This window comes from Tinamus guttatus, unplaced genomic scaffold (genome assembly GCF_059628265.1).
Source record: "Tinamus guttatus ecotype Peru unplaced genomic scaffold, ASM5962826v1 Tinamus_guttatus_pri_ptg001087l, whole genome shotgun sequence".
Classification (NCBI taxonomy): Eukaryota; Metazoa; Chordata; class Aves; order Tinamiformes; family Tinamidae; genus Tinamus; species Tinamus guttatus.
The window spans coordinates 840,444-864,835 of NW_028289621.1; the positions used below are offsets into that span (position 1 = coordinate 840,444).

Sequence of the window (24,392 nt, forward strand, 5' to 3'; positions counted from 1 at the left end):
AACTGCACAAAAAGGGCAATCTCAGTAACTGCCATTTTGCAGAACAGCAGAATTTAAAGGTTCAAGACAAGCACAGAACCCAGCGGTATGAGGAACCACACAAGCCTTGGGATGCACTAATGGGATAGGTTAGGCAGGGCACGAGGCCCAGGGCTATAGCACCACTAACACAGAGTTAGGGCTGCCTTACTGGTAGCAAAATTCTGTGCAAACCTGTTTAATCCTGGGAAGTGAGGAAAAGAGGCTCCGATTTCTGAACCCCTAAAAACATGCAGAACAGCTCAACTGGGGAAAAAACACACAAAAATACACGGAATACAAAATGACCTCAGAGTAACACCACAGCTGTTAGTACGAGAACCTAATTTTGAGATAAATGGAAGCCAAACATTTCCATCAGTATCAGCTTTGTTTGCTGCCAGTGTTTGAACAAGAACCTGGGTAATGAAAAATAACAGTGACCACTTTTATAAAGTGCTGAGTAATTAAGTTGCATCAAATCCGCTAACAGCTTCTGGCAGCTACAGGGAATATTTGACTGACTGAAGCAAGACCAATGATCTGAGAGAAAGGCGTAAGTTATTCAACAAAAGGCAAGTTTATGAATCAAAATGGAAAGGAAGCAACAATTTCCAAGTGTGTGACCAAGTTTAATGATATATATGTTCTCTAAAACACTTGACCATCAATAACATTTCATGGGTTAGGATGCCCAGAATGTTACTTCATAGGTGTTTTCTATGCATATTTACAAAGACTTTCAAAGTTCAGTGGCACTAAACAAACAAGAACTTAAATCTTTAAGCTACAATGCTTAAAAAAATGTAAACAGTTTATTTTACATAGTTGTAAAATATAAGAACTTTCTAATGCAGCTTAATTTTACCTGGAAGGTGAATATAGCCTGGTGCCCATCAACAAGGAATGAGAGAATTCTTTACACATAAGTATTGTGCTCCAGTGTGCAAAAATTATATATAAGAAAGGAATCTAAAGTCCACAACAATTAAAAGACAACAAAAAATTTCATGTCCCGAAGTTGAGAAATTTATAAAAACATTTACACATGGTTCCTGACCCATCAAAAACTTGCATAACTTAAAATTCTGAACATTAGCTACTGCAAATTCAAGATCTTTCTCAAATGGAATTTTGTGCAAAGATCAAACTAGATCATTTAGCATTTTTCCAGCCATCCCTCCACCCTTCCCACCCCCATTTCTGACATCTAGTGGCCACAGGTACCACTAAACTCCTTTTGATAGATATTCAAATTAATGCATGTAACCAAAAGGCACACACATGTGTGAATACATTTAGTGCAGAAACCTGTGCATGGTCACAACTACATTGCAAAATAACTGCTCTTAGAAAGTTTACAATGTCATGTTTGGCAGGATTATTCTTACACATTCTTTCTATTCTAAAAGCCCTGGCGTTAATAGGTTGTCACTGCTTCCAAAGGATCCAGTATTTGAGTAGCTTTAAAATAAAGATTTTAAAAATAAATCAGCCTGTAACATTATTATATTAGATACTTTGCTTTTGCCCACATTATTTACGGAAATTCAATCCCACAGTACCATAGCTTTATGCTGTCAGTTACAAAACAATTAAGATACATATTTCTTTTTGTTAATGAAAACTTTGATTGCTCCAGTAAAGTCAGCTGATAAAAGCACTTCTGTGTGATCCATCTTCAGAGCTCCTTAATAAGGAAAGAAAATACATGATCAGTTTTTAAAAATCAAGTTTCCAGTTAAGAGCTCTCAGCATGACACCCCTCTGCCTCTATCACCTGCCTGTTATCAAGCCATTACTTTAAGAAGTATCTGAATTTCTAGGAGAGGGACTTTTCTGAAAGCATGGGTACAACTTTACCTCAAAATAGCTCAGGTGTAAAAAGAATATTCCTAACATACACAGGACTACATCTATGCCCCTCACTTCACACATTTTGCATAAGTGTTTTTAAGAATGTTGTCAAAAATATTCAATAACCGAAGTATGAATATATCCTTGCAAGGATTTTTCTCCTTTATGAACCTCCCAACTTGAGAATGCTCTCTATAACTTTTTCCTTCTCACCCAACATGTAAGTTTTCCTTTCAGTTGGTTTTAAGCAGAGCTTAAAGACCTACCAGAGGGAATGGTATCCGATGCTTCAGAATCTTCTGCCTTACTTTCAACCTCTTGCTTTTCAGAAGTTTCCAGTGACACCATCAAACCAGGATTTGGAGCAAAAATTGCAGATGTGACCACTGCATTGTGTGCTTCAGAAAAAAAAAAATCCAGTTTTGATTACATTGTTTCAAGGAACTGCTAATTTTATAAGAATAGCAGGCATAAATGAAGGACCTGAGAATCTCAGTACTAGTGACATCAGATAAACTCATTCAAGGATCAACTGTCCTCCTTTTATTAACCTGATCATCTCAGAAGTTCATACAAGTCCCCCAAACTGACTGGAAAATGTTTGAAACAAACATGGCCCCGTATTTTTGGAGGGAGGAAGAGAGAGTTTGAGGGGAAGGCAACAGGACAGCACACCAGCTGTGTGTCTTTTTTTAAAAAATCCTGCAATAAAAAGACAAAAGGCCTTGCATTTGCTTTCAAAGTCATAAAATGGATCTTCTAAGGATGAGTATTTTGAGTGGCCCACTTTTATTGTAATGATCAAAGATTCTAGATGAATATAACGTTTTGCTGTCAGAAGTTGGACTAACTCCTGGCTATTCAAACTTCATACTCATTTCTTCCTGAAGACAAAGTTTTCTGACAAAGTCCACTCACTAAAAACTCGCAAGTTGCTAACATACCCTGCTTCCAGAAAACTGACAATTTGTTCAAGGTAAATGAATAAAACTGCTTGGAAAGTTTGTGTATTTTTTTTTTGTTTGTTTGTTTGTTTTGCTTTTTGTTTTTACCTTTAATGCCTTCCCAGAAGTCATTGCGGTCTCTTCTTACAGATGTAAACTTGCTCAAGTCATGGTATGTACTCCAAATATAAACATATTTATCTTCCGAACCACTTACAATGTAGGTAAAGTCATGACTGTGGGTACGAAGAAGGAAAAAAAAGACACTTTACTCTTTGCTGTTTCGAAAGCTCTTCCAATGGCTTTCAGGACAAGCTGTCATTTTACAAATGCAAATCAATCTACAATCACAGTCTAATTTGATCCTTTGCATTAGCAGCTGCAGCTCAGGGAACATGTAGTCCTTTTTAACAAGGGCACATGCAGACTCCTTGACCCTCTTCTCCAGAAGAAAAACAATCCTCTGGAAGAGTACACAGCTGATACAAGAGCTTGATTTCATCATCAGGCACAGCTTTCCTGCAGCTTCCAATAATGAAGGGGATGATTCCAACAGCTACGCTCAACAGGGTGTTTAACTGCAATTTGTTTCTGTTTTGGACTGCAAACTGTGTGATCTGATATGCAATATATATTGTAAGCAGTTCCTATTGCAGGTGTGTAAGATTGACAGAGGTGGAAAGAAATGCGTCCTCAAGAAAACCAAATAACTGCACAGACCACAGCCTTCACAGTTACTTTGGTATTCCTAGTCAGTGGCGCTTCAGAAGCACAGGTTCATACAAGTTGCACAGATCATTTAAACAAAAGCCTCTCTACTTCACCCACTGTGTTACTGAAATCCAACACCTCCATTGCCATAGTACTTCCTTACCTAAAACTGGCTTTAATTTGACTGCTGCTGTTGACATAACCCTTGTATTTCATGGATAAAGACAGATCCCTTAGGTCATACAATCTGATTCGGGAATCATTCGAAGTCACCAATATCTAGAAAGGAAATAAACAATGGATATTTAAAAGCGGAAAGCAGGAGGAACTATCAAATTAACACGCACAAGAAGCACCACAGTTCAGTCAGAATTCCAAGTTATTTTGATTAAAAAGTATAAAAAGTTACGTAGGCAAACGATAATCCCAAAGAAGTAGGCAAGTTGTAGGCTAATGACATTCTTTGTGGTCCTATGACGATGAATAGAAGACAACTTCACAATCTGCCCAGAACAACTGACTTGCCTAAATTAGAGGAGCTATTCTTGACCAAAGTAAAATTTGTGCCCAAAGAACAGTCAATTTGCAAGGATATATTGGAGCCCATTCTACAGTAACATAGCAAACAGCTGTCCCATTAGGGTGGATATCGAGGAAGTCATGACATGTCTATCAAAGCACAACTCAGATGTCATTATGAATAGGGTACCATATAAATACTGAGTATTTCTATTTATCGAATTATTTTATTCAAAGTTGTGACAACCCTTTGTCACAGATTACAGATCTATCTTATCAGATAGATCAGACACAGAATTTCCTACTTGCTTTTTAAAAACTCATTGGGCTGTGCTTCCTTAAATCACAGAACATGCCAAGCACAGCACTCCATGCAGGCCCAAGGGAACTGCAGATTTCTGAATGTCTCTGGAATCAAGTCAGACAGACTTAACTGAACAAACTAAAGATAAGTTACAGTTATAAATACCAGTGACCAGAATACAATACCAGAAAATAACAGCTGGTAGTCTACTACTGTATTAAAGCCAGCTGTTGATCCCACACAACACCTGAAACCTTATACACAAGTGAGAAACTCCAGTTTTCATTCAAAGTAATCTGTGAGCATTTTTTCACTTTTACATTTATCAGAACATAATGTCATTAGAATACTGCATAATGGGAGAACAGTTTTTTTTTATTTTAGTAATGTCAGAAGACTAGGGGCAGCAAACAAGGTTGCTGAGGTTGCACTGAAATACTGTACCTTATTTTCTCCAGGCAAAGGTTCAATGCCCGTGATTTTTCTTCCAACTCTGTTCCGGCCTCTGGTAGAACGCACATGTATTTGGGTATGGTACTTCAAGTGCTGAAGAGAAATTAAAATATATCCTTGAATAATTGTGTAAAAGCTTCAGTTCCAACTTTTTTTTTGGCTTTAAGTTCTAAGAGAGGTTTCCCAATACTTACACAATAAGCATGATCTTAAACCATCTACAATTTAACTTGACAAACATTTTTTTCATGAGACAGTCTCACTCAAGCTTTTTACCTCTGTGTCATAGAAGATGCATCTTCCATCATATGTGCCAATGACCGCATATTTGCCATTCTGACAGAAATTAGCAGCTGTAATCAATTTTGTCTGTCCATCTACTTCATTCCACAGTGCCACTTTTTTGTCAGGAATGTTCCAGAGTCGGAGTTTCCCATCCAGTGAACCACTTAAAAAGTACCTGTCATCCTGAAAGGACACACTGCATTACTCCCAGCTTGTGCTCTATGTACCTCCTGAAGCATTCCTAGAACTTTATTGCCCCATTTCCAAACAACTTCTCTTCAGGACCTCCCAGAAAAGAATTTCCAGGTGAATATTTGATGCATTTACCAGTCACATATGACCATTTCTGGGGAACACTGAAAAATGCTTTTCCTCTGCTTGAGTTTCATTAATGTTTATGAAGCTTTATGTTTCAGGTCTTCTGTTCATTTGTTTATGATTGTGAATATGGAAGGGATCTCCTGAGGTCTCTGGTCGAACCCTCTCTGCTCAAAGCAAGGGCAATTTCAAAGTTTAAATCAGGCTGTACAGGTTCATATCTAGTCAATTTTGAAAGTCTCCAAGCAGCCTGTGTACTCACCAGACACTCTGTGGTACATCATTAAGTGTTCCCTCCCCACCGCTTTCCCCCCTAATACTTAACTGCAATTTTCATTTTGCAACTTCTGACTTTTCAGCAAGTTATTCAAAACTATGCCAGCTGTGAGGTCATAGCTAGAAGAAAATTCACTGGCAGCATCATGCCCACAAAAGGATAACCCAGAGAGCAATCCTGATGAAGTTTTATGAAGATGAACACCTCAAGTTCTAGAATATTATTATACTGAGATATTTTAAAATTCACAAACCCATTTTATTTTTAAATACGGGAGGAGAGCTCTTGCTATTTCAAATCTTCCCTCCTGAGATGAAAAGGAGGACTTACTCTTGGATGGAATGCTATAGCAGTGACAAAGTCTATATGCTGGAAACAGCAGAGACATTCTCTTCTTGATATGTGCCATAGTCTGACCGTTTTGTCCATAGAAGAAGAGAGCAAGAAGTAGTTCTGTTGGACAAGAGAATTGTGAGGTTTATTAATAGATAAAGAAGTAAAAGTACAGATTTTTATCTCCAGTTTTTAATCTTTGAATAAATAACGGTATCTTTAGATAACTTACATAACAGTACCTTTAGAACCTGTATGCTTTGCATTAAACCAATGAAGCACACTGAAGGCAAGAAAAGCAGTTAACACTGTAAATCACTGTAAATCAGTGGAAACTTCTTCTACTCTAAACAGAATAACTTCATTATTGAATAACAATGGTAATAATTACTAGCATGGTTTCTTAAATAAAACTTAATGAAGGAACACTAAGTCCAAGAATTTTGTTCATTTTATTCCAACTATAATAGCTGGGATAAGCATTCTCTTAAAAAATCTTAACTCTAACTGCAATAAATGTTTAGATATATAGTTCCAACAACAGAAAACCATAAAACCACAGGAGGACTGCATAGTCATGTGTTAAGGTGCCTTACTTTAGACCAGGAAAGATCAAGAAGGTCTGCAGTATGTCCTTTGTATTTGCAAAACGGTCGTTGACGAAATGGGGCATTTTTATCATCTGGATCTTCATCAACTCCACTGCAAATCTATCAGGCAAGTGTTTAGAAACATTAGAAAACATTAGCTGGAAATACTACAAATAATTCAAAAGCAATTACTGCTTATAAAAGGTACAAGGCCAATAATAGTTTGGAGAACAATTCTAGTGACATTAAAATGAATGACACAGTAGCAACAAAGTCATTTCTCAAGCACAATGGGCTGTGATGCATCAGCTTGAAATAACAAAATTAAGCTCTGCATTTTCCATCAATGCAGCTTTTATTTCAATGGGATAAGCTTAAGATAGCAACTTAAGCAAACATTTGAACATCTGCTTTTGGAACAAAGTATACCAACTTTGAAAACTGTACTCCAACAACAATGGCACATATATTTTGATATTACCACTAAAAACTGGACTTAAAAACAGATTGTCATCTGTTTATCACATTCTCAAAGATCAAAATAGATTAAAATCAATGTATTTTTTCTAAGTTCATTTAAATATCTGAACACTCTACAACTATATTGTTCTAATACTTTTGGTTGTTCACGGTCCATTTTAGTGCATACAGATGTGAAATATTAAAAATACCACATTTTAATATACTGAGCATCCCATTGCTCAGCTTGGCCTTCCTCAAAAATGTCACCAAGTCAGATGCTAACCTTAAGTAATACTGTAAAGCAAAACAGTAGGACTGGAAATTGAACATTCACCCTGCCCCTTTTAGTAGCTCACAAAAAAAAAAAAAACAAAAAAAAAACAAAAAAAAAAAAACACAAACACACGCACTTGGAAGAGTTAAGAAGCAGAAAGCCACAGAGAAGCTACGCGGATTTTGTAGAGCATTATGTTTAGGTATTTTCTTGCCCGCTTGTATTCCACACAGGTGGAATAGCAGTATCTTACTAAAGAAGTCTATTAGTAACAGAGTACACTCACATCTTAAAGACACTGGATAAAAGCTATTGTCCCTCATCAAAACAATGTGTGTTTGACTGAAGATATAATGAGGAGCTGACATTCTAGATCACTGCAACCCTTCCTTCCCCAAAGCAGCCTCCCCCTGCAAATATCTATCGTACGTACTCCTGCGTCAGTGTCAGACTTTGAAGAATTCAGACTCTCTTGAGATGGTGAGGGAGAGACACGGCCTAAAACACAAGCAGAAACCCCGTGGTCAGCTCCAAATTCCTAAATAAGTATAATTTATAGCGTTTTACAGCTATAGCAATGCATAGAAGGATACCTTCTGTGTTGTATTTCATTCGCATATTATTGAAATAGTCAAAAGCATTCTTTAAAACCCATATTCTCACTACATTGTCCTGTCCTGCAGATGCAAGTAATCGACCACAGTGAGAGAATTTCATTGTCCAGACAGCACCCTGTCAAAATAGAGAGTTCATTGTTTCAGCTTTATGTGAAGTGCTTCTTCCTATACCAGAAAGCCTTTCTATAATGTTAATTGACAAGATTTAGTCAAGATTTACAAAATCTCACAAGTAAAAAAAACTGCAGATCAACTGCACTGAAAGGCAATTGCTAAAACTGATTCTGCAAGTATGTTGCACAAACACATAGAAAAATCAGGGAGTTTTTTCAGTAGAAAGCAGGACTGTCTCATGGTTAGCTCTGAAGATGCTGGAACTATGAAACCGATTGCTGTCAGCCATCATACTTAGCTTAAGGGTTAAAATGAGGGTTTTAATCATTGTCAGATGGTGTCTGCCAGCAGAACAATCAGGGGAGTCTGGAATTCTGGAATCTATTTCAGATTCTGCAAGGGAACAAGCTCACAAGCTCAAGTGGTAAATATGCAGTTTTCTGCCTTACAGCCATCTCTTTGCAATCACATCCCAATTTTATCCTGATCATCACAATCCACATACCCACTAATCTCTCCCCACTTTCACTTCCAGAATCCATCTGTTCAATACCTGGATTCATACTACTTGCACTCACAACTGGCAGATTGTTTTGTTCCCTGCGAAGTGGGTCAACATCTGAACTGGCTGCTCTGTGCTCAGTTGACCACAGCCCTCATTTCTGGAGGACATCACGCAGATGAAAACTTGAAGCTCAATCTCAGGCTGAGCGAATTCAGCAAAACCACAAACAAAACTTAAGACTTACCATATGCTCTCCACTGAGATCCTGAACTACTTTAATTTGTTCAAAATCATAGGGACCCTTGAAGCCATGTGCTGCTTTGAACTTAACTGGCCTCGTGTATGGCATCCCTTCATCATCACTTGAAGAAGGATCATCTTGATCTGTATGGAAGACTAAGAGGAACACAAATTTAGAAGTATATTGCAGCAAACGTTTATTCTGTTAGAATAACGGAACATTTGCCAGTGCTTTGATGGCTGTTTAGTCTTGAATTAACAGCTCTCTATAGTCAATTTTAAGATTTTAAAGCAAGACAAAAGAGCGCTGTTGCATCAAGGCCTAAAAATACATCTACCCTAGTTTTAGGTTGCAGTGAATACAGACACTCAACCAAAATAATTGCTATCATTTTTTGTTCTGCTCCACTTATTGCATCAGCTCTTGCATTCATTAGACCCTGCTGTGAGTCATTTCTGGCAGTTTAATAGGTACTGAAGAGCAGTCATTGCATTTTATGTTTCTTTCCATTGAATGTGCTGAAATGACCCAGCCCCTGGAGGATCTGAACAGACAAAAGAGCTGGGGTAAACAGCCATTGGCAACAGCAAATGCAAAGGTGCAGTGCTTATATGGCACTTATTTCAGACTGTTACATTAGCTTACTCAAGTACTAGCAGTCTGCCTGAAAGAAGGAATACTGATGAGACAAGAAGGTTCAGTTTTAACTAGAAAACCTTCTAAAAGGAGTTCAAGCTATATGAGAACTCTAACATGGGCATAAGTAATCAGAAAAATGTATTATTACACAGAAATCACAAAGACAATCCCCACTGCTACTTTTTCCTGGAAAAGCTTTCCAAAAAGTTTACATTTTGATATCCAGACAACATTCTGACATCACAGGAGAAATTTCCTTAACTGATTTGGCTGAAGAGGTGCCTCAACTACCACTTAAAAGGATTCATCCCTGTAACTTGACAGTTTAGGAAAGTCTACCAAGCTAAAAGATTTAGCTTTAAGAAGCCATGTTATGATCTGCTGTATAGAGCAAAAGATGTTTCTCAGGTAGCTTTCATTAAGGAAGGGAGGGGGAGTTTCACTGACCTTCATCTCGAACACTCTTAACTTTATTTACAGCACGTTCCCCATACTCCTCAGCAAGGTGTTTTGCTCGCTTTACGGATTTACCCAGGAACTTTTTCAGTTGGGTCCTTAAAAACAAGGGTGGTACTTTCAGCATATAATACTCTCAAATTCTTACTTTTTGCTATTATGAAGTTATGATTTGGAATGCAGTATTCTCTCTTTCTGTTGTTTTTTAAAATAAGCATTTAGCGTAACAGCAGCCACAACCTTCAGTTTCACTACAGAACAACAGGCTTATATAGTTTCAGTTGTGATTTGCGCTTTAAGCAAATTTGTTCAAAAATCATAAAGGGAGCCTTGGCTTAATCAAACAAAGCAGAACTGTCTTATTTGCAAGGACATGAAACAGCATCTTACGTTTTTTGTTTTAACCTTCCTCCATCCGTATCCGTTTGCTGTGCCTGCATTTTGTCTTCATCATCAGACTGTGCTGCGTCATTACTAGGAAATACAGAAGTGATCAACATTTAGCACAAAACCATAATGAGCCTAAAGAGAGCAAAACATTTTAAAGGAGGATCATTATTTAGGACCCATCTTTAGTCCTTAACATGGTGCATCAAAAATATGTGATGTAGCATATTTTGCAGCAATTCAAAAAACCTAAAAATTGTCCGATATATTTCAAAAACCTAAACTTGTATGTTGTGTCTAGAGTAACAATTTTCCAATGTTTAAGAAACTTTTCTATTACAGTTCATGGATATATTTTTAAATATTACAATGACCTAAAACTTTGTTGGAAGCAAAGGAAAACCTCAAAGCACTCAGCTATAATGATGTCTGCTGACCTTCACAGCATCAAGATCTACGAAGTTAAACACTGAATAAATTTACAGGGGGAATTGGCATAAACGAAGCACAGTACTTGAGCATAGATCATTTTCCTTTCTATTTCTGAATTAAATTTAGTACATCTATTACCAGAACTTAAGTTCAGCTGGATTTTCAGAGATATTTGCCAGTCAAGTTCCAGTGATATCAACCTTCGGTCGACTTAAGATACAAAAATTCACAAAACAATTTTGCTGCCTCAGTAAATACTTAGTTTATTGAAATTTGGGAATTACCACTTATGTTACAGACGATAAGAAGCAAATAGGTTGGGACTCCCTTACATACGTAAAATACATGCAGAGAGTATGAACACAGCACCGTAAGAAAAATCTGAAAGCTATCTTCATTCATACCTGACATACTCTTTAGTCCTCCTCATGATATGCAAAGTCAGGGGATTAATGCCTGTTGGCAACTTTTCTTCTGCCAAACTCAGGGGTATTTCTTCACCCGTATCAAGGTTTTTTATCATTACACTTGCTAGAATTTCCTACGGAAAAATAAGATGTGAAAAAAAGATAACTTCATTAAGCCACCCGAACTACAGCACAACACAAATCCGGTCTTACAGATTGTCTTAAGAAATTCTGTGATTCATTATACATTTACATTAGAAAGACTGTATTTACAGGAATAAGATTACATTAAAAATGCCATTAGTATGTTAACATTACCATAATACTTTAGCAGCTATATGCAGATTAACTGTTACACGTCATTAACAGCTTCCATTCCATAAATCTGAAATGCAACTATGTGAGTATTTGCCACTGCCTGACACCTTCTAGGCTAATATCAAACATACGCAATTGAAAGATTTGAAGTCTTTCCCTTTTCAGTTACTATAACAGTTTTAGTTCAGATTTAGGCAAAGAAACTTTAGAAGAAAAATACAGAAAGGTAAATTTAGACATAGCATACTACCCAAAAGGTAACGAGGTTTTTTCTGGAGCACAAGTACACTATTGAATAACCTATTCAACAAGAGCAAAAAAAGCTATACATGCAAATATGAACACACAGCTGGCAACAAAATGACATCATTGAGATTAATGGAGGTTAACTGAAGAACTCTCTTCCTAGCTGAAGAAAAAATATTCCTTTCTGCTCACTCCTTCCCCCTCCAGATGCACTGACAAGATGCACTGGCATTGTCAAGAGGGCTGGCATTCCTTCAACCTAAAATTTTGTAAAATGTTTATCTTCAAAGCAACTCACAGCATTCCAGATCTACCTCAGCTCAGACCCTCAAATACCACACAGGGACCACAAAGCCCCTACACTGGAGGGACAGCATGTCATTTTTTGCTGGGCAAGACCTTGGTGACAACATATAGTGTTCAGAGTGCAAAGAATGACCTGAGACTATTTCAATTCACTCAGCAGATTAAAGAAGAGACACACAAAAGAATCAATTATGTACAGATTACAATCACTAATACCTCATCTGTGAGCTCTCTTCCAGAATTAGACCTTGGTCTTTGTGGCCCAAGTACTTCATTTGTTGTTTGGCCATCAGCTGCTTTCCCGTTCTCCTGAAATTTTGCAGACATAGAACACATGATCTCCAGTGTTACATAGAAAGTGTAACAGCCAGACTAAGAGTTGTAGCTAGTTCTCAGTACCTGTGCAGTAACTATTTTATCTCCACTAGTTGCACTTGCCAAATCCAAAGAAGGCTGAGAATCTTTGGGCATGCCCTCTGTCATTGTGCTCGGAGTTAAGAGACCACCAGTTGCAAAATGCTCCCGAGGAACTGAAAAGAGACTTCCTATTAGTAAGAAGAATGTAACACTAGCCATACACAGGCTGGAGCTTTCTTCAAACAAACAAACAAAACACAACACTGCCTATCCATCTTATCAATTATATTTTTAATACATAGCTGGAAGCATCGACATGATTTCCAGCCTAGCCCATGAAGAAGTTTTTTTTTTTTTTTTTTTTTTTTCAAATTGCTTTTTCCTCTGGCAGACCTATATTGCCCTACTAGTACACATTGCATATACTTCATTTGAAACACACAACTTCAGATTTATGGCAGCCTTGTGGGGAAAAAAAGGGTACTTGATTACTCTGATAGTTAGCATAAACCTCCTCCCATATTGCCATGGCCACTTCCCTTGCTTGCAAAAGTAGCAATTTTGGTAGAAAGTGTTAGTTTCCAAAAGAGCCTATAGAGTAGAAACATCACTAATTCAAAAGGGATTTTTTCTACACTACAAATCTGAAGCTAAGACATTCATAGGATGTTTTACTTGTCTACCAGTTAAGTACTCTGAAAGCATGAAATTTAATGATTCTTAAAGCAGAAAATCAGTAACCCTGTAGATAGCTAAAGCTGTCTCAATAGAATACTTGCCTTCTAAAACAGGTTTTTGTATTTCAAAATCCAGTTCACTCTTTTTCTTCCGTGGTGGTGGAGCAGGCCGGGCAGGCGGTGGTGGTCTTGGAGGAGGAACATTTGTTGGGGGTGGTGGTCGTGCTGGGACAGGTTTCTTTGTGCTGGCAACTATATCAGGTTCTACAGTAAGCTGCCTTGGTGGTTTTGCTGGAGGCGTTTCTTCTGATGTAGAAAGGTCTTTGGTAGATATATCTGAAGCCACTTGTTCTAAAGCATTTGTTTCTTTCTTGTTTGTTACTTCCTCACTTTTTGATGTTTCTTCTTGTGCTTCTGTTTCATTGACTTTAGGGTCAGCTCTATCAGTAACTTTTGTGAGTTTATTTGTTTCTTGTTGCTCAGAAACAAACAAAAGCTTCCCAGAGGCCAATTCCGTGTCCTTACACACACTCTGACACGCTGTTTCTTTTGGATCTTCTTGTAATGATATTTCAGTAGATAATACTTCTGGAATACTACTAATGATGCCTGCTCCAGAAATCCAAGCATTTTCACCTGAAGTTGGAATATGCAGTTCTTGTCCTCTAGAAGCTAAAGAATCATTATCTAGTTGTTGCACCTTCTGACTCTCTTCTATAATACTGTCAATAATCTAGGGAAAAAGAAAAAAAGCCATATTAGCATTAAGTATCAGGCATTGCTGGGGGGCACATAGCAGTGTCTCTACAAAATACCACAAAAAACTCTTCAACTGAAGTGTTGCTTTGTATATAAAATATATTTTGTTTAAAAACACTGGAGATCAGAACCTGGGCGCAGAAACAGGCCTATCTGAAAGATAGGGCAAAGGGACTAGTATCTACTGTGTTTTATTACTTTTATTATTTTACCTTTTTTTATTATTTTTTTTTACAGTTTTATTACTTATTTTATTTTGTTGCTTGAGGTAGTCAGGCAACAAAAGATGCTTGGCTCCTCAGACATTCTTATACTCATTCTTAAACTATTTAATGCTTTAATACTACACGGAAAACTTAAAGCAATATTTAACTTACCTCTTTTGAATCATCTTGCTTCACTTCTTGTACAGAGGCTTCATTTCCAACTTTGTGTAGTTTGATGTCTATATCCTATAGGAGAAAAAAAGACATAATAAGTTAGTAAAAAGTCCTTGAATTAAGATGAATTAACAAAGAAAGTGATAACCAGTTAAACACAGAAAGACAAGCATTCTGCTATACTTTAACATATTAGTGTTTAAACATTTGACAGCGTAATCCATAGCACATACCAAAAACACTTCAGACTACCATATACATCCAGACAGCCTGCTCAGTACTAAATGGACAGATTACCCCTCCTGTCTATAGAGGCAAAACTTCTTTATTTCTGTTGAGGCCACCAGTCACTAAACCTATCCTAAAGAGGCCACCATTAGCTAGTCAGTCACAAACAACAGACTCTATAGCATACTAAGTACTATAGTATATTGAAAGGCCCTAAGTAGACATCCACTTGAGTTCCAGCCTCGAGAAATAACATATCAAGCAGAGATGGCTGCAATTACTGGAAAAATTCCTTTGTCAACTCCTCCTCCCCTTTCCATAAAAATAGCCTAATCTAGATGTGTGTTCTATTTCACTTAATCATCAAAATTAATGTTCAAAGGAATGATAATTTAAATACTTGAGAGTAATTCATATCTACAGAAGTTACTATATCAATTGCTGTTGAGATCAAACTCACATACTCACTTCTGCTAAACTTTGGACTTAAGCATTTCTAACCTGCTCCAAGACAAACTATGCCATCAGTCACACATTCAGAGAACTGATATGATAACAAGCAGAGAAGCAGTTACTTTTCCCAACCTCCAACATAGTTTTGAGCAAGTGATATACTTGAGAAAAGAATCCTATATGCAATATACAGAACTTTATAGCTGAAAATTTTCATTGCCATTAACATAGAAGTTTGAGCCACTTGGCTGTATCTCATTTAGTTAGAAAATAATGGAAAATAATTGAAAATAATGGAAAATAATTTAAGCCTTTCTTAAAAGGCTTAAAAAATAATATTGAATTATTAAAGGGACATTAAGCAGACAAAATAAAAATCTGTTCCCATATGATATCACTGTAAAAAGACAGCTGAGCATTATCACAGTTTCTACCACTATCGACTAACCAAACAGTAGTGTTTTCACCATGACTGCCCAACACTTTAAAGACAATGTCAAGTTTTTTTTTAGCTCTACGTCGGAGGACTGCATAGCTCCACTTTGACCCCTCTAAGACCACGCAATGGATGTTATCTGAACAACGTTCCAACTCCTAACCTATTCAGTGTCAGATTCAGCTGCACTGTCGCTATGCACAGATGCAGCATACTAATTACTTGCGTGGGAGGTGGCAACCCTGTCTCAATAAGCTAAATATAGTGTTTTATTTCCATATAACGTAAAGGGGAGGCTTTTCAAGTACAAACACTAAGATTTTTCTTATTTTGATGACAGAAAGGAGTAAAGTAACTATGTCATATAAATCAAGCCAAAATCCAAGTGCTGTAGAGACTTGTTTATTACTCAAAATCACTTGAAAGATGATAGTCCAATAATTAAGTACAGCTCAAGTTGCAAACATAAGTTTCAGAGTAAAATTAGCTTCAAGACATGTTAACATACCCTAAATAAAAGGGAAGTTCGAACCTCAAGAGACATCAGCATGAAAGCTCCCTACAAAAAGGAAAATCTACAATTCCCCATCTGTGCACATGTTAAACCATCATAGTTATGTCTGCATTTGGGAAAAATGCTCTCTGTTCTTCAATAAATATTCCTTGGTCTTATGCAGAAACATACCTTAAGTACATGAGATCCAACCTTTGTCGGTGACCTGGTAGAAAGAAGAAGATAGATTTAGGTAGAGCTCTGAGGGGAAAACAAAACAAAAACACACTCATTACAATAAACTTCGCATTAAACTGAATCTATAAGGCAATCTTCCTTTGCAGAGAATGTATGCTTCCTACTTTCTATTAGGAAAGTGAATGTTTCTGATATTCCTCCTTTACGCAAGAGGCTCCAAATGGAGTTAAGTGCTGAACTAGTCCTGATAGAAACAGACCCCACAGCTCAACTCCCCAAAGTTTCTCAACAGCAGTTTTTAAAACAAACAAACAAAACCCCACCACCACATATTTCTAACACACTTTTCTGATAAACTGACGCTACTCCTAAGGCACGTTTAAAAACGTTTTCCGTTACAGAGAACCTAAAATTGGCATTTGGACAGCTATGAAGAATGCTCTAGTATCCAGTACATTAAGTACACGAATCCTACCTGTAGTATCAACACCATCATATCCATTCTACTCGTTATACTGCTAGGAGGGGTAATGCAAATGAGCAAGCTCTCTAGCAAATTCAGGCTCTTGCTACCAATCACGACCATAGATCATAGAATGCTGAAGGTTGGAGGGACCTCTAGGGATCATCCAGTCCAACCCCTGCACACGCAGGGTCACCTAGAGCACGTGGCACAGGGCTGCGGCCAAGCGGGTTTGAAGATCTCCAGAGAAGGAGACTCCACAACCTCTCTGGGCAGCCTGTTCCAGTGCTCTGGCACCCTCACTGGCAAGAAATTTTTCCTTAAGTTCCTGTGGAACTTTTGGTGTTTCAGTTTGTGGCCATTTCCTCTAGTTCTGTCGGTGGCCACTAGTGAAAATGATGCTCAACAGAAGGAAAAAAAAAAAAAAAAAAAGCATCTACATCATAACAGAAGGGAACCCATTTTGCACTATTTATTTTCTCAAAACATACTCTGAAACAGATAGTGGTATTAGCATCCATTCACACATAACCTTTTGCTAACTCAAGGGAAGAACAGGGTATCTTAGGGGATTGGTATCAAATAATTACTTCTTTCTAGGTCACCAATCAAGTCCAACCAGCAAACTGTCAACTTCTTATCCCCTGAACTTGCATTTTCACAAGATCCTAAGTATTCACAATGAGCCACACTGCTGACTTTGATTAACAGGATCTTACGTGGCTATAAAGTTTGTTGGTCACAAGCAGAGAACAAATCACAGGTTACCACCTTACTGGCTGTTTGCAACCTGGATTGCAAACATTCAAAAGGTCTGCTGAGTTCAGTGACATTTTACAATTTACATGAGCTTATACTAACAAACTAACCAAACATAGAGAGATTGGGCTTGTTGTGCATGTCAGTGTTTCCTTAAATCCAAAATATCTCTTCAGCAAGAAAACACAGTTAAAATTACTAAAGTACTTAGATTTCAGCCAGGAGTAAAGTTCCATTGTACCAAGCACTGCTTAGACTTCACAACCTAAAGATAGTGCAAATGCCTCAATCGACAAATACATACCTTATAGCTATTTATTGAGACACTTCCCACCAATTACCATGTCACTCCTAGTACAGGAAAGTCATTTCTGCATCGCTAACACAAAATTTGAGGTTCAAAAGACCTTGTTTCCATTTCTAACTTCTTTGGCTACATAATTAGTTTCCTGGAAAATCTGCACTCAAGCTAAAACAGATGTTATTACCCACTCCCATGCATTACTCAAATGCCTTAGGAAAAATCTACTCAAGTGACAGAAATTACTAAAATACCGGGTATAGAATATGAAACAGTACTGCGAGCTTGATTATCAAATGTACAACACTTATGTTAAGACGAATCTGTATTACTGAATTACATCCCTTGAAAACATTCCAAAGCTTCCACTACAATTTGGCAATAACACCAGATCAGTATATAGTATAACCAAATTTAACAGCTTGCCTGAGGAATATTTGAACTATGTGCATGTAAGAACCGTCACTCCCTTATCAAAATAATGACTACTTTCCTGTGTGCTGTTATATTTTAAAGCCAAGGTATGTCACTGAAGCTGATAACTGAAGTCCCTTGCAGTTTAACATGACTCTGCAATGGTTTCACTTTCCCAAGCACTTGAAGTTACCACCCTTTCCCCTCCTACTTCTGCTGTATCTGTAAAAACTAGTGGCCTAAAAGTATCCAAGATACTTGGGTTTTTTTCCTAAAAGTACACATGAGAAGCAAAGGTGTCTGAAATGATTTGTTATGAATATCATGATCAAATATTGATCTTGCTTAGGAAATTCTGCAGCTTTACAGGGTTGTCAACTTTAATGTGAAGACAGACATACCACAGAAAACGTCAGGCTGATACTTTATTTTCTTGCCATGTATTATTGTTTAGTAAAGAATGGGATTACGCATCTGGTAACAATGGATCCTAGATGCAATTTATTTGAAATGCTTTCTAAGACTTAGGTCTTCTTTTGTAATACTGGCCATGACAGCAAGAGGTTAACAGAGGGGATGTTCAAGGTTATCTACGAAGATCAAGGGGGCCTGAGATGGAAGAGGAAGGAAGATCTGTTTTACCTGCACAAACATACCAGATATCTGAAAGTCAGATGAACTCCCCAAGAATATTATCTTTGCATTTATTCAGTCTTCCAAGTTCATCCTGATTAGGGGTAACCCATCTGCTTTCTTAGAATATTCTGTATCATTATAAGGAAGTATGTTAACAGTGAAATGGTGAATGTTCAGTGGCAAGCTGCATAGCAGATACAGGTTTAACCACAGCCAGTCACAGTAAGCATACTTACTGCTTTTCTTCACTTTGCAGAGGCTGTTTTCCTCCCTCTATCTTCGGGCTGGCCTGGAAGCTACAATTATTCTTGATGTAGCTCTCTGTGGCAGTCCACACTTTTGAAACCACAAGGATTCATCACTGCAGTGCCCTCTCGGCTACCCTTGCAGAGCAGTTGGGCACTTCAGCTAACTGACCACAGAAGCTTGTCTGCAGTGCAGCAAGACACTGTGCTCCATGCTACACCTATCGGCTGCCGAGATCATTTCTGGATTTTGGCTAACATACACACAAGGAAAGCTTGTGCTAAGCACATCTCCTGTGTCATCAGGGTACAACTTAGCATTATCTAATTTCCTACAGAGAAGAAAACTCAATGCTTGAGGAGAAATGGAGAAGCAACCTCAGAAAGATAGGATCATTGAGGTTAGAATTTACAAACTTAAACTAATTAAGGTACTAGAGAACATTTTCTCACTATTCACACTGTCTCTTGGATACAGTGCCTTTTATTTGGTTTCTTGCAACAATTTTTAGGATAAGAGCGCACTACACAAAGCGGGTCCCTTACTCCTAGGCATATGATATTCACACTGTTTGGGAGATCTTCATTTCAGAGTGGGTAGCCCCCACTCCGAACCCTACTCTGACTGACCCAACATATAAAAGGGTCAGTCACCTGCTCGTATCTGAGCAAGTGTGCCTTGCTTCACTTTTTCCTCCTCTCGAAACTGCGTTCTCCTTCAGGGGGGCTGTTCATGCCTCTAATAATTTCACTGTTTTTTTTCTAGACCTCTACTGCAGTTACAGTCTTTTGCAAGAAGAGTGACAGAAGACACCTGCATATAGCGTGAACAGTGGGGCTACATTTTCAGCCTTCTTGCTTCTTTAATGTCACACTAGCTCTGCTACTCCCTCACTTGCTAGTGAAAGGCAGCAAAATAGATGCCTTCACTGATGGGGCTACACAAAACACTTGAACACTTTTTTCATTTTTTTTTTTTCAATTTTTTTGTGGGGGGTCTACAAAAGCTAAGAGAAACAGACATGGCTTGAGATCCAAGAGCACAGTTACGCATAAAAGGAGAATTGCACAGCTAAAGCAAAGCACACAGGCCTAGCCATGGAGGATGCAGTAGTCTCCAAACATCTGGTTTAACACACTTAGTTCTCCAGGGTTGATGACTTCTGTGAGATGATCTCAGCCCATAAGTATCTGAAATAAACATTCTGTAACAAGTTCCATATTTTTTGCTAATTTATCCCTAAATGGCACCAGTTATTATGCATTTGAGGATAGAGGGTTTGCTTCAACAAGCATCCTAAAGCTCAGTACCAATTTACTTATGATGGCAATTGGAAGCTGATACCAATTTGAAAATGTCACTTCTGCACATCACCAAAGTCACTTAGTAAAAACAATTAAATAGCAGAGAAGGCAGTAAGCTTGCAAAAACACTCTGTTGTCACCACTTTCTGAAGTTCTGTATCAGCAGTTAATAAACTTCCCCACACAACCCTGGGCAGGAGGGAGGAAGCTACAAATCCCACTTAAAATGCCCTTATGAATCATGAGGACAAGGGCACCTACACAGCTTTGGAAAAACTGGCTACAGTAAATGCTGGGAGGAAAAATTAAAAAAAAAATAAAAAAAAAAAGAAAAAAGAAGGAACTCCACACATTTCTGGAGATTTTTTGTGCAACCCTATTCATATGACATATGCATAAGCTTCAAAACTATATCAACAAGTCAACTTCTGAGAAGAGGCACACATACAAACATGAAATTAGCTTGAGACATCTCAACGCTTAGAGAAAAATACCCTCCATGTTGTTAGTACTGTTATGTATTTGGTATCAAGGCTGCACACAAAGCCCCTTGAGGTCACCCCCTTACTCGACTCAAGCGAGTTGAATTCTATTGATTTCAGTCAATGGTGCATCCTTGTAGGTTATGAAAGAGCAACATAAAAATAAAAACATGTCTGGAATTTTAATTTCTAATGTATGACTTCATAAAAGTTAAATTCTGCTTAGATATAGGTGGTGTGAATCCTCAAAATCAGAACATACAGTATTATTAACACCAAATACAAGCCAGGAAGTGTAGTTATTACACATTGTACACAGAAGCTACCAATGCTCACACACACCTCGACAACACTAAGCTGTAGTTCCCTTTGCACCTGAGCCAGATTTAAGGGCTCATGTTTACCAAAAGATCCGTTTTCTCCTTTCTGCCTCTCCTAGCCACACAAATCCAACTCCTTCACACTGTCTGGACCCTTCTGTTAGCTACTTGAACACACTAAATAGTTTTTGCTGTTTCTAGTTTTCTGTCTCTGATTACTCTGTGTTAAATGCAGCACATAGAAGAGTTCAATAGTCACCAGTGCGAGGTAAGCACCTGGAGCAGGACCCCGTTTCACAGGGCCGTTTCAGCCAGGGCCGGCTGCTGATTTGGCTCGCTACACCTCGCAGAACTGGATGCCAAGATATGTTTTTCACAAGACTATTAAAGAGCTAAGTTCAAAAGAGCTTTGCCACGAGATGTGTGTGTGAGCAAAGAAAATGTAGCCTTCCCTTCATTCCAGGCACCAAGCGACCATCAACATGCAGATTATTACAAGCATATAGTCAATTATTAAAGCTCTAAATGGGCAGACCTCACCGTTTATTTTAGTGCTCTTCAAACAGCTACATGAAACCTCACTCTGTGCAATCAAGTGATGAAGGGATGTAGTGCAGACTATGCAAAAAAACAACTGATATGACTCTACCTACATACAACTCCACCATGCAACCAGCGAGACAGATTTTTATTTTAAGAAGCAGGAGTGTATCTGCTACACCACAGTACAAGAGCTCAGTGCGGTTTGAGGTAACAGCAGCAGGAATTAACATTATAAAGGATGGTTACAACTCCCCATACAGCGACTAAATACAACGCACAGTGCACAGAAGCGCAACTATTAAGAGGGCAGCAGAAGTTGCTCTGCACACAGCAACAGTTCGCCTCGGAAGAAGCCCTTCTTCCCCGAAAACCGCTTACTCTTAACAAATTTCAGCTTTACCGCCCGGGCTGCATCTCTACGGCCGCACGTCTCCTCCGCGGCCCCCCCGCCCAGGGCGGCAGATCCGATCGCACCGAGATAGCGGCCCCGGACGCCGCTCGACGAGCACCGGGCTCGGGCTCTCCGCATCCTCCCGCGCCTCTGTCTCCCTGCCCGGGACCCGCGAGCCGAGGCCGCCCCCGGCGCCGCGATGGAGGAACAGGGAGCAGCTCCCCCGCCCCCCAGCTCCCCGTAACGGTCGTAACGGTCGGAGCCGCCCCCGGCCCCCCCCAGCCCAGCTGCGCGGAGGGCGGCGGCGGCCGCGGCGGACTCACGGCGCGGGGGAGGCGCCCGCCAGGTGCACGTCCTCGGGCGCGTCGTAGAACTCCTCGGTGTCGCTGTCGGAGGCCATGGCCGGGCCGTGCCGGGCCGGGTCGGGTCGCGCCGGGCTGAGCCGCCGGCAGCGCAGCGCGGCCGCCGCCACCTCAGGGCAGGGCAAGCGGGCGGGCGGGCGAGGGCCGCGCGGATCTCGCGAGAGCGGCGCTAGCACCGCCCCAGACCGGGCGGAAGTGCCCGGGGAACTGAAGGGAAGTGAGGGCAAGCGGCGGCCAGCGTGAAGCCGCGCGTCGTAACGTAGAGGGGCGGGGCAAGGGAGGAGAGGGCGGGGCAAGGCAGGAGAGGGCGGGGCGGAGCCTCCCCCCCCCACCCGCACTGCGGCGCCCCCCAGCGGCGGGGCCGGGCGCGCCCTGCAGCTCCTGCAACACCCCGCAACACCCTGCAACACCCTGGAACACCTTGCAACACCCTGCAACACCCCGCAACACCCTGGAACACCTTGCAACACCCTGGAACACCCTGCACCCCTGAAAGAGCCTGCACACCTACACCCCTGTGCAGCACCTTGCACCTTGCACAGCACCCTGTACCCCCTGCACCACCCAGCACTCCTGTGCAATGCGCTGGACCCCTGTGCAGTGCCCTGCACCCCCTGCACCGCCCTGCAGCACCCTACACCCCCATCAGCCGCCTGCATCCCCTGCAACATCTTGCACCTCTGTGTTATGCCGTGCACCCCCTGCACCTCCTGCAGCCCGTGCAGCCCTGGCAGCAGCAGCACTCTCCCCAGGCAGTGCTCTGCTCTCCAACCTGCAGCAACACATTGCACACCAAGATCTGGGCCACAGGGCTGCACCCCAGAGCCGTGCAACCCGGAGCGCATGGGGGACTGTCCTGCCATGGCCCTCATGCAGAGGGGACGGGCGGTATCCTGCTGCGCCCAGCACCTCGGCCGTGTTGTCCTTGCGCTTCCAGCCGCTGGCACAGCCCCAGCCTATTCTCCGGCTCCAGAGAAGCGCAGCGAAGCAAAGCAAGGAGGAAGGAGCATTGCCACCACAAAACGAGGACAAGGAGCGCTGCCACCACGCTGGGCGCCGCTCGCTTCCCCGGCACCTGCTCCTCATCCTGCAGCTCCTGCTCTCCCTCCCTCCCTTCCTTCTCCCAGTCACTCCCAAGAAATAGCAGATGAGCCCTGCAGCCCCAATAAAGCAGCCGAGGAGCCTTGGCTGCAGCCTGTCTCCTTACAGCCCCAGTCCAAACTAGCCATGATTTCAGAAAGTTTTTTTTTTTCCCCCAATTACTTTGGCCAGAGGAGGAAACCAGAATAAAGTTAATAGTGAGAATTAGGTGAGAGGGTATGAAGATATTGTATTAGATGAATTGCTAAGAAATGTCAAAATGATTTGTTCCCAATTAGCGTCTGTAATCAACATCTGAAACCAGTAGCAGGAATTAAATTACACGGTTCCTTATTTGGTTTTCCCTGTATTTTCTTTCCAATAAATTTTCATCTGATCTTCTGGTCCTTTTTTTTTTTGGCCATTGAGTTACGAGCGATCGGCCAACAACAACATGCAGAGGAAGAGGCTTCGCTTGGAAACCTGCAAAATTCTCCCGCTGAATATCGGCACAGCGATAAATGTGTGATTCCAAGGGAAAGCAGGATCCTCTCATCAACATATGCGGAGATGGTGGCCGCTGATTCCTGCATGTCAGGTGTGTGCAAACTTGCACCCCCCATGCATGTGTGCACTGTGTGCAGCTACATCCCTTTATTTCCCTAAAAAAACCCCAAACTCATCCAACATGCCAGGAGAAGGGCCAAGGAGCCAAACGGTAGGCAAACTGGAAATGTGTGAGCAATTCTTCTGATTCCACTTAAAAAAAAAGACTCCCAGGCCTCGCTTACAACTTGCACTTTTACGGCGAAGGATTTGAGCAAAAAAACTAGTGCATAAAATTATGGACTGGTGAGTCACTGTTCAGCGTTTCTGCTCTAGCCCGCAGCCAAACACGCGGATTGCATTAGCCTAAGTAGGATGGTCTCTAAATTATTAAAGACAACAGTGATGCAGCCTGCGCGGGGCTGGCGGAGGGGCAACCACAGCCCCTGTGAACAGCTCGAGCCGTCTGCGACTGACGGCAGCCGCCTGACTTCACGTCTGGTTGCACTCAGGAAATTGTGGAATGAAGGAAAGTGGAAATGAAAGCGCAA

The 24,392-nt window shown here is 40.4% G+C and overlaps 1 protein-coding gene across 1 annotated transcript; it reads right to left on the reverse strand.

The window, feature by feature from the left end:
- Nucleotides 1-629: 629 nt before the first annotated feature.
- WDR44 (WD repeat domain 44) lies at nucleotides 630-22,326 on the reverse strand. The gene is made up of 20 exons (XM_088538474.1): nucleotides 22,177-22,326; nucleotides 15,989-16,022; nucleotides 14,184-14,258; nucleotides 13,150-13,780; nucleotides 12,413-12,543; nucleotides 12,230-12,322; nucleotides 11,141-11,277; nucleotides 10,308-10,391; nucleotides 9,909-10,015; nucleotides 8,826-8,977; nucleotides 7,939-8,077; nucleotides 7,779-7,843; nucleotides 6,616-6,729; nucleotides 6,017-6,139; nucleotides 5,083-5,274; nucleotides 4,798-4,899; nucleotides 3,694-3,809; nucleotides 2,928-3,055; nucleotides 2,142-2,273; nucleotides 630-1,708 (listed from the first exon to the last, which is right to left on the reverse strand). The coding sequence occupies exons 1-20, from the start codon at nucleotides 22,251-22,253 to the stop codon at nucleotides 1,614-1,616; spliced, it is 2,727 nt and encodes a 908-aa protein (XP_088394600.1). The 5' UTR covers nucleotides 22,254-22,326; the 3' UTR covers nucleotides 630-1,613.
- Nucleotides 22,327-24,392: the final 2,066 nt, after the last annotated feature.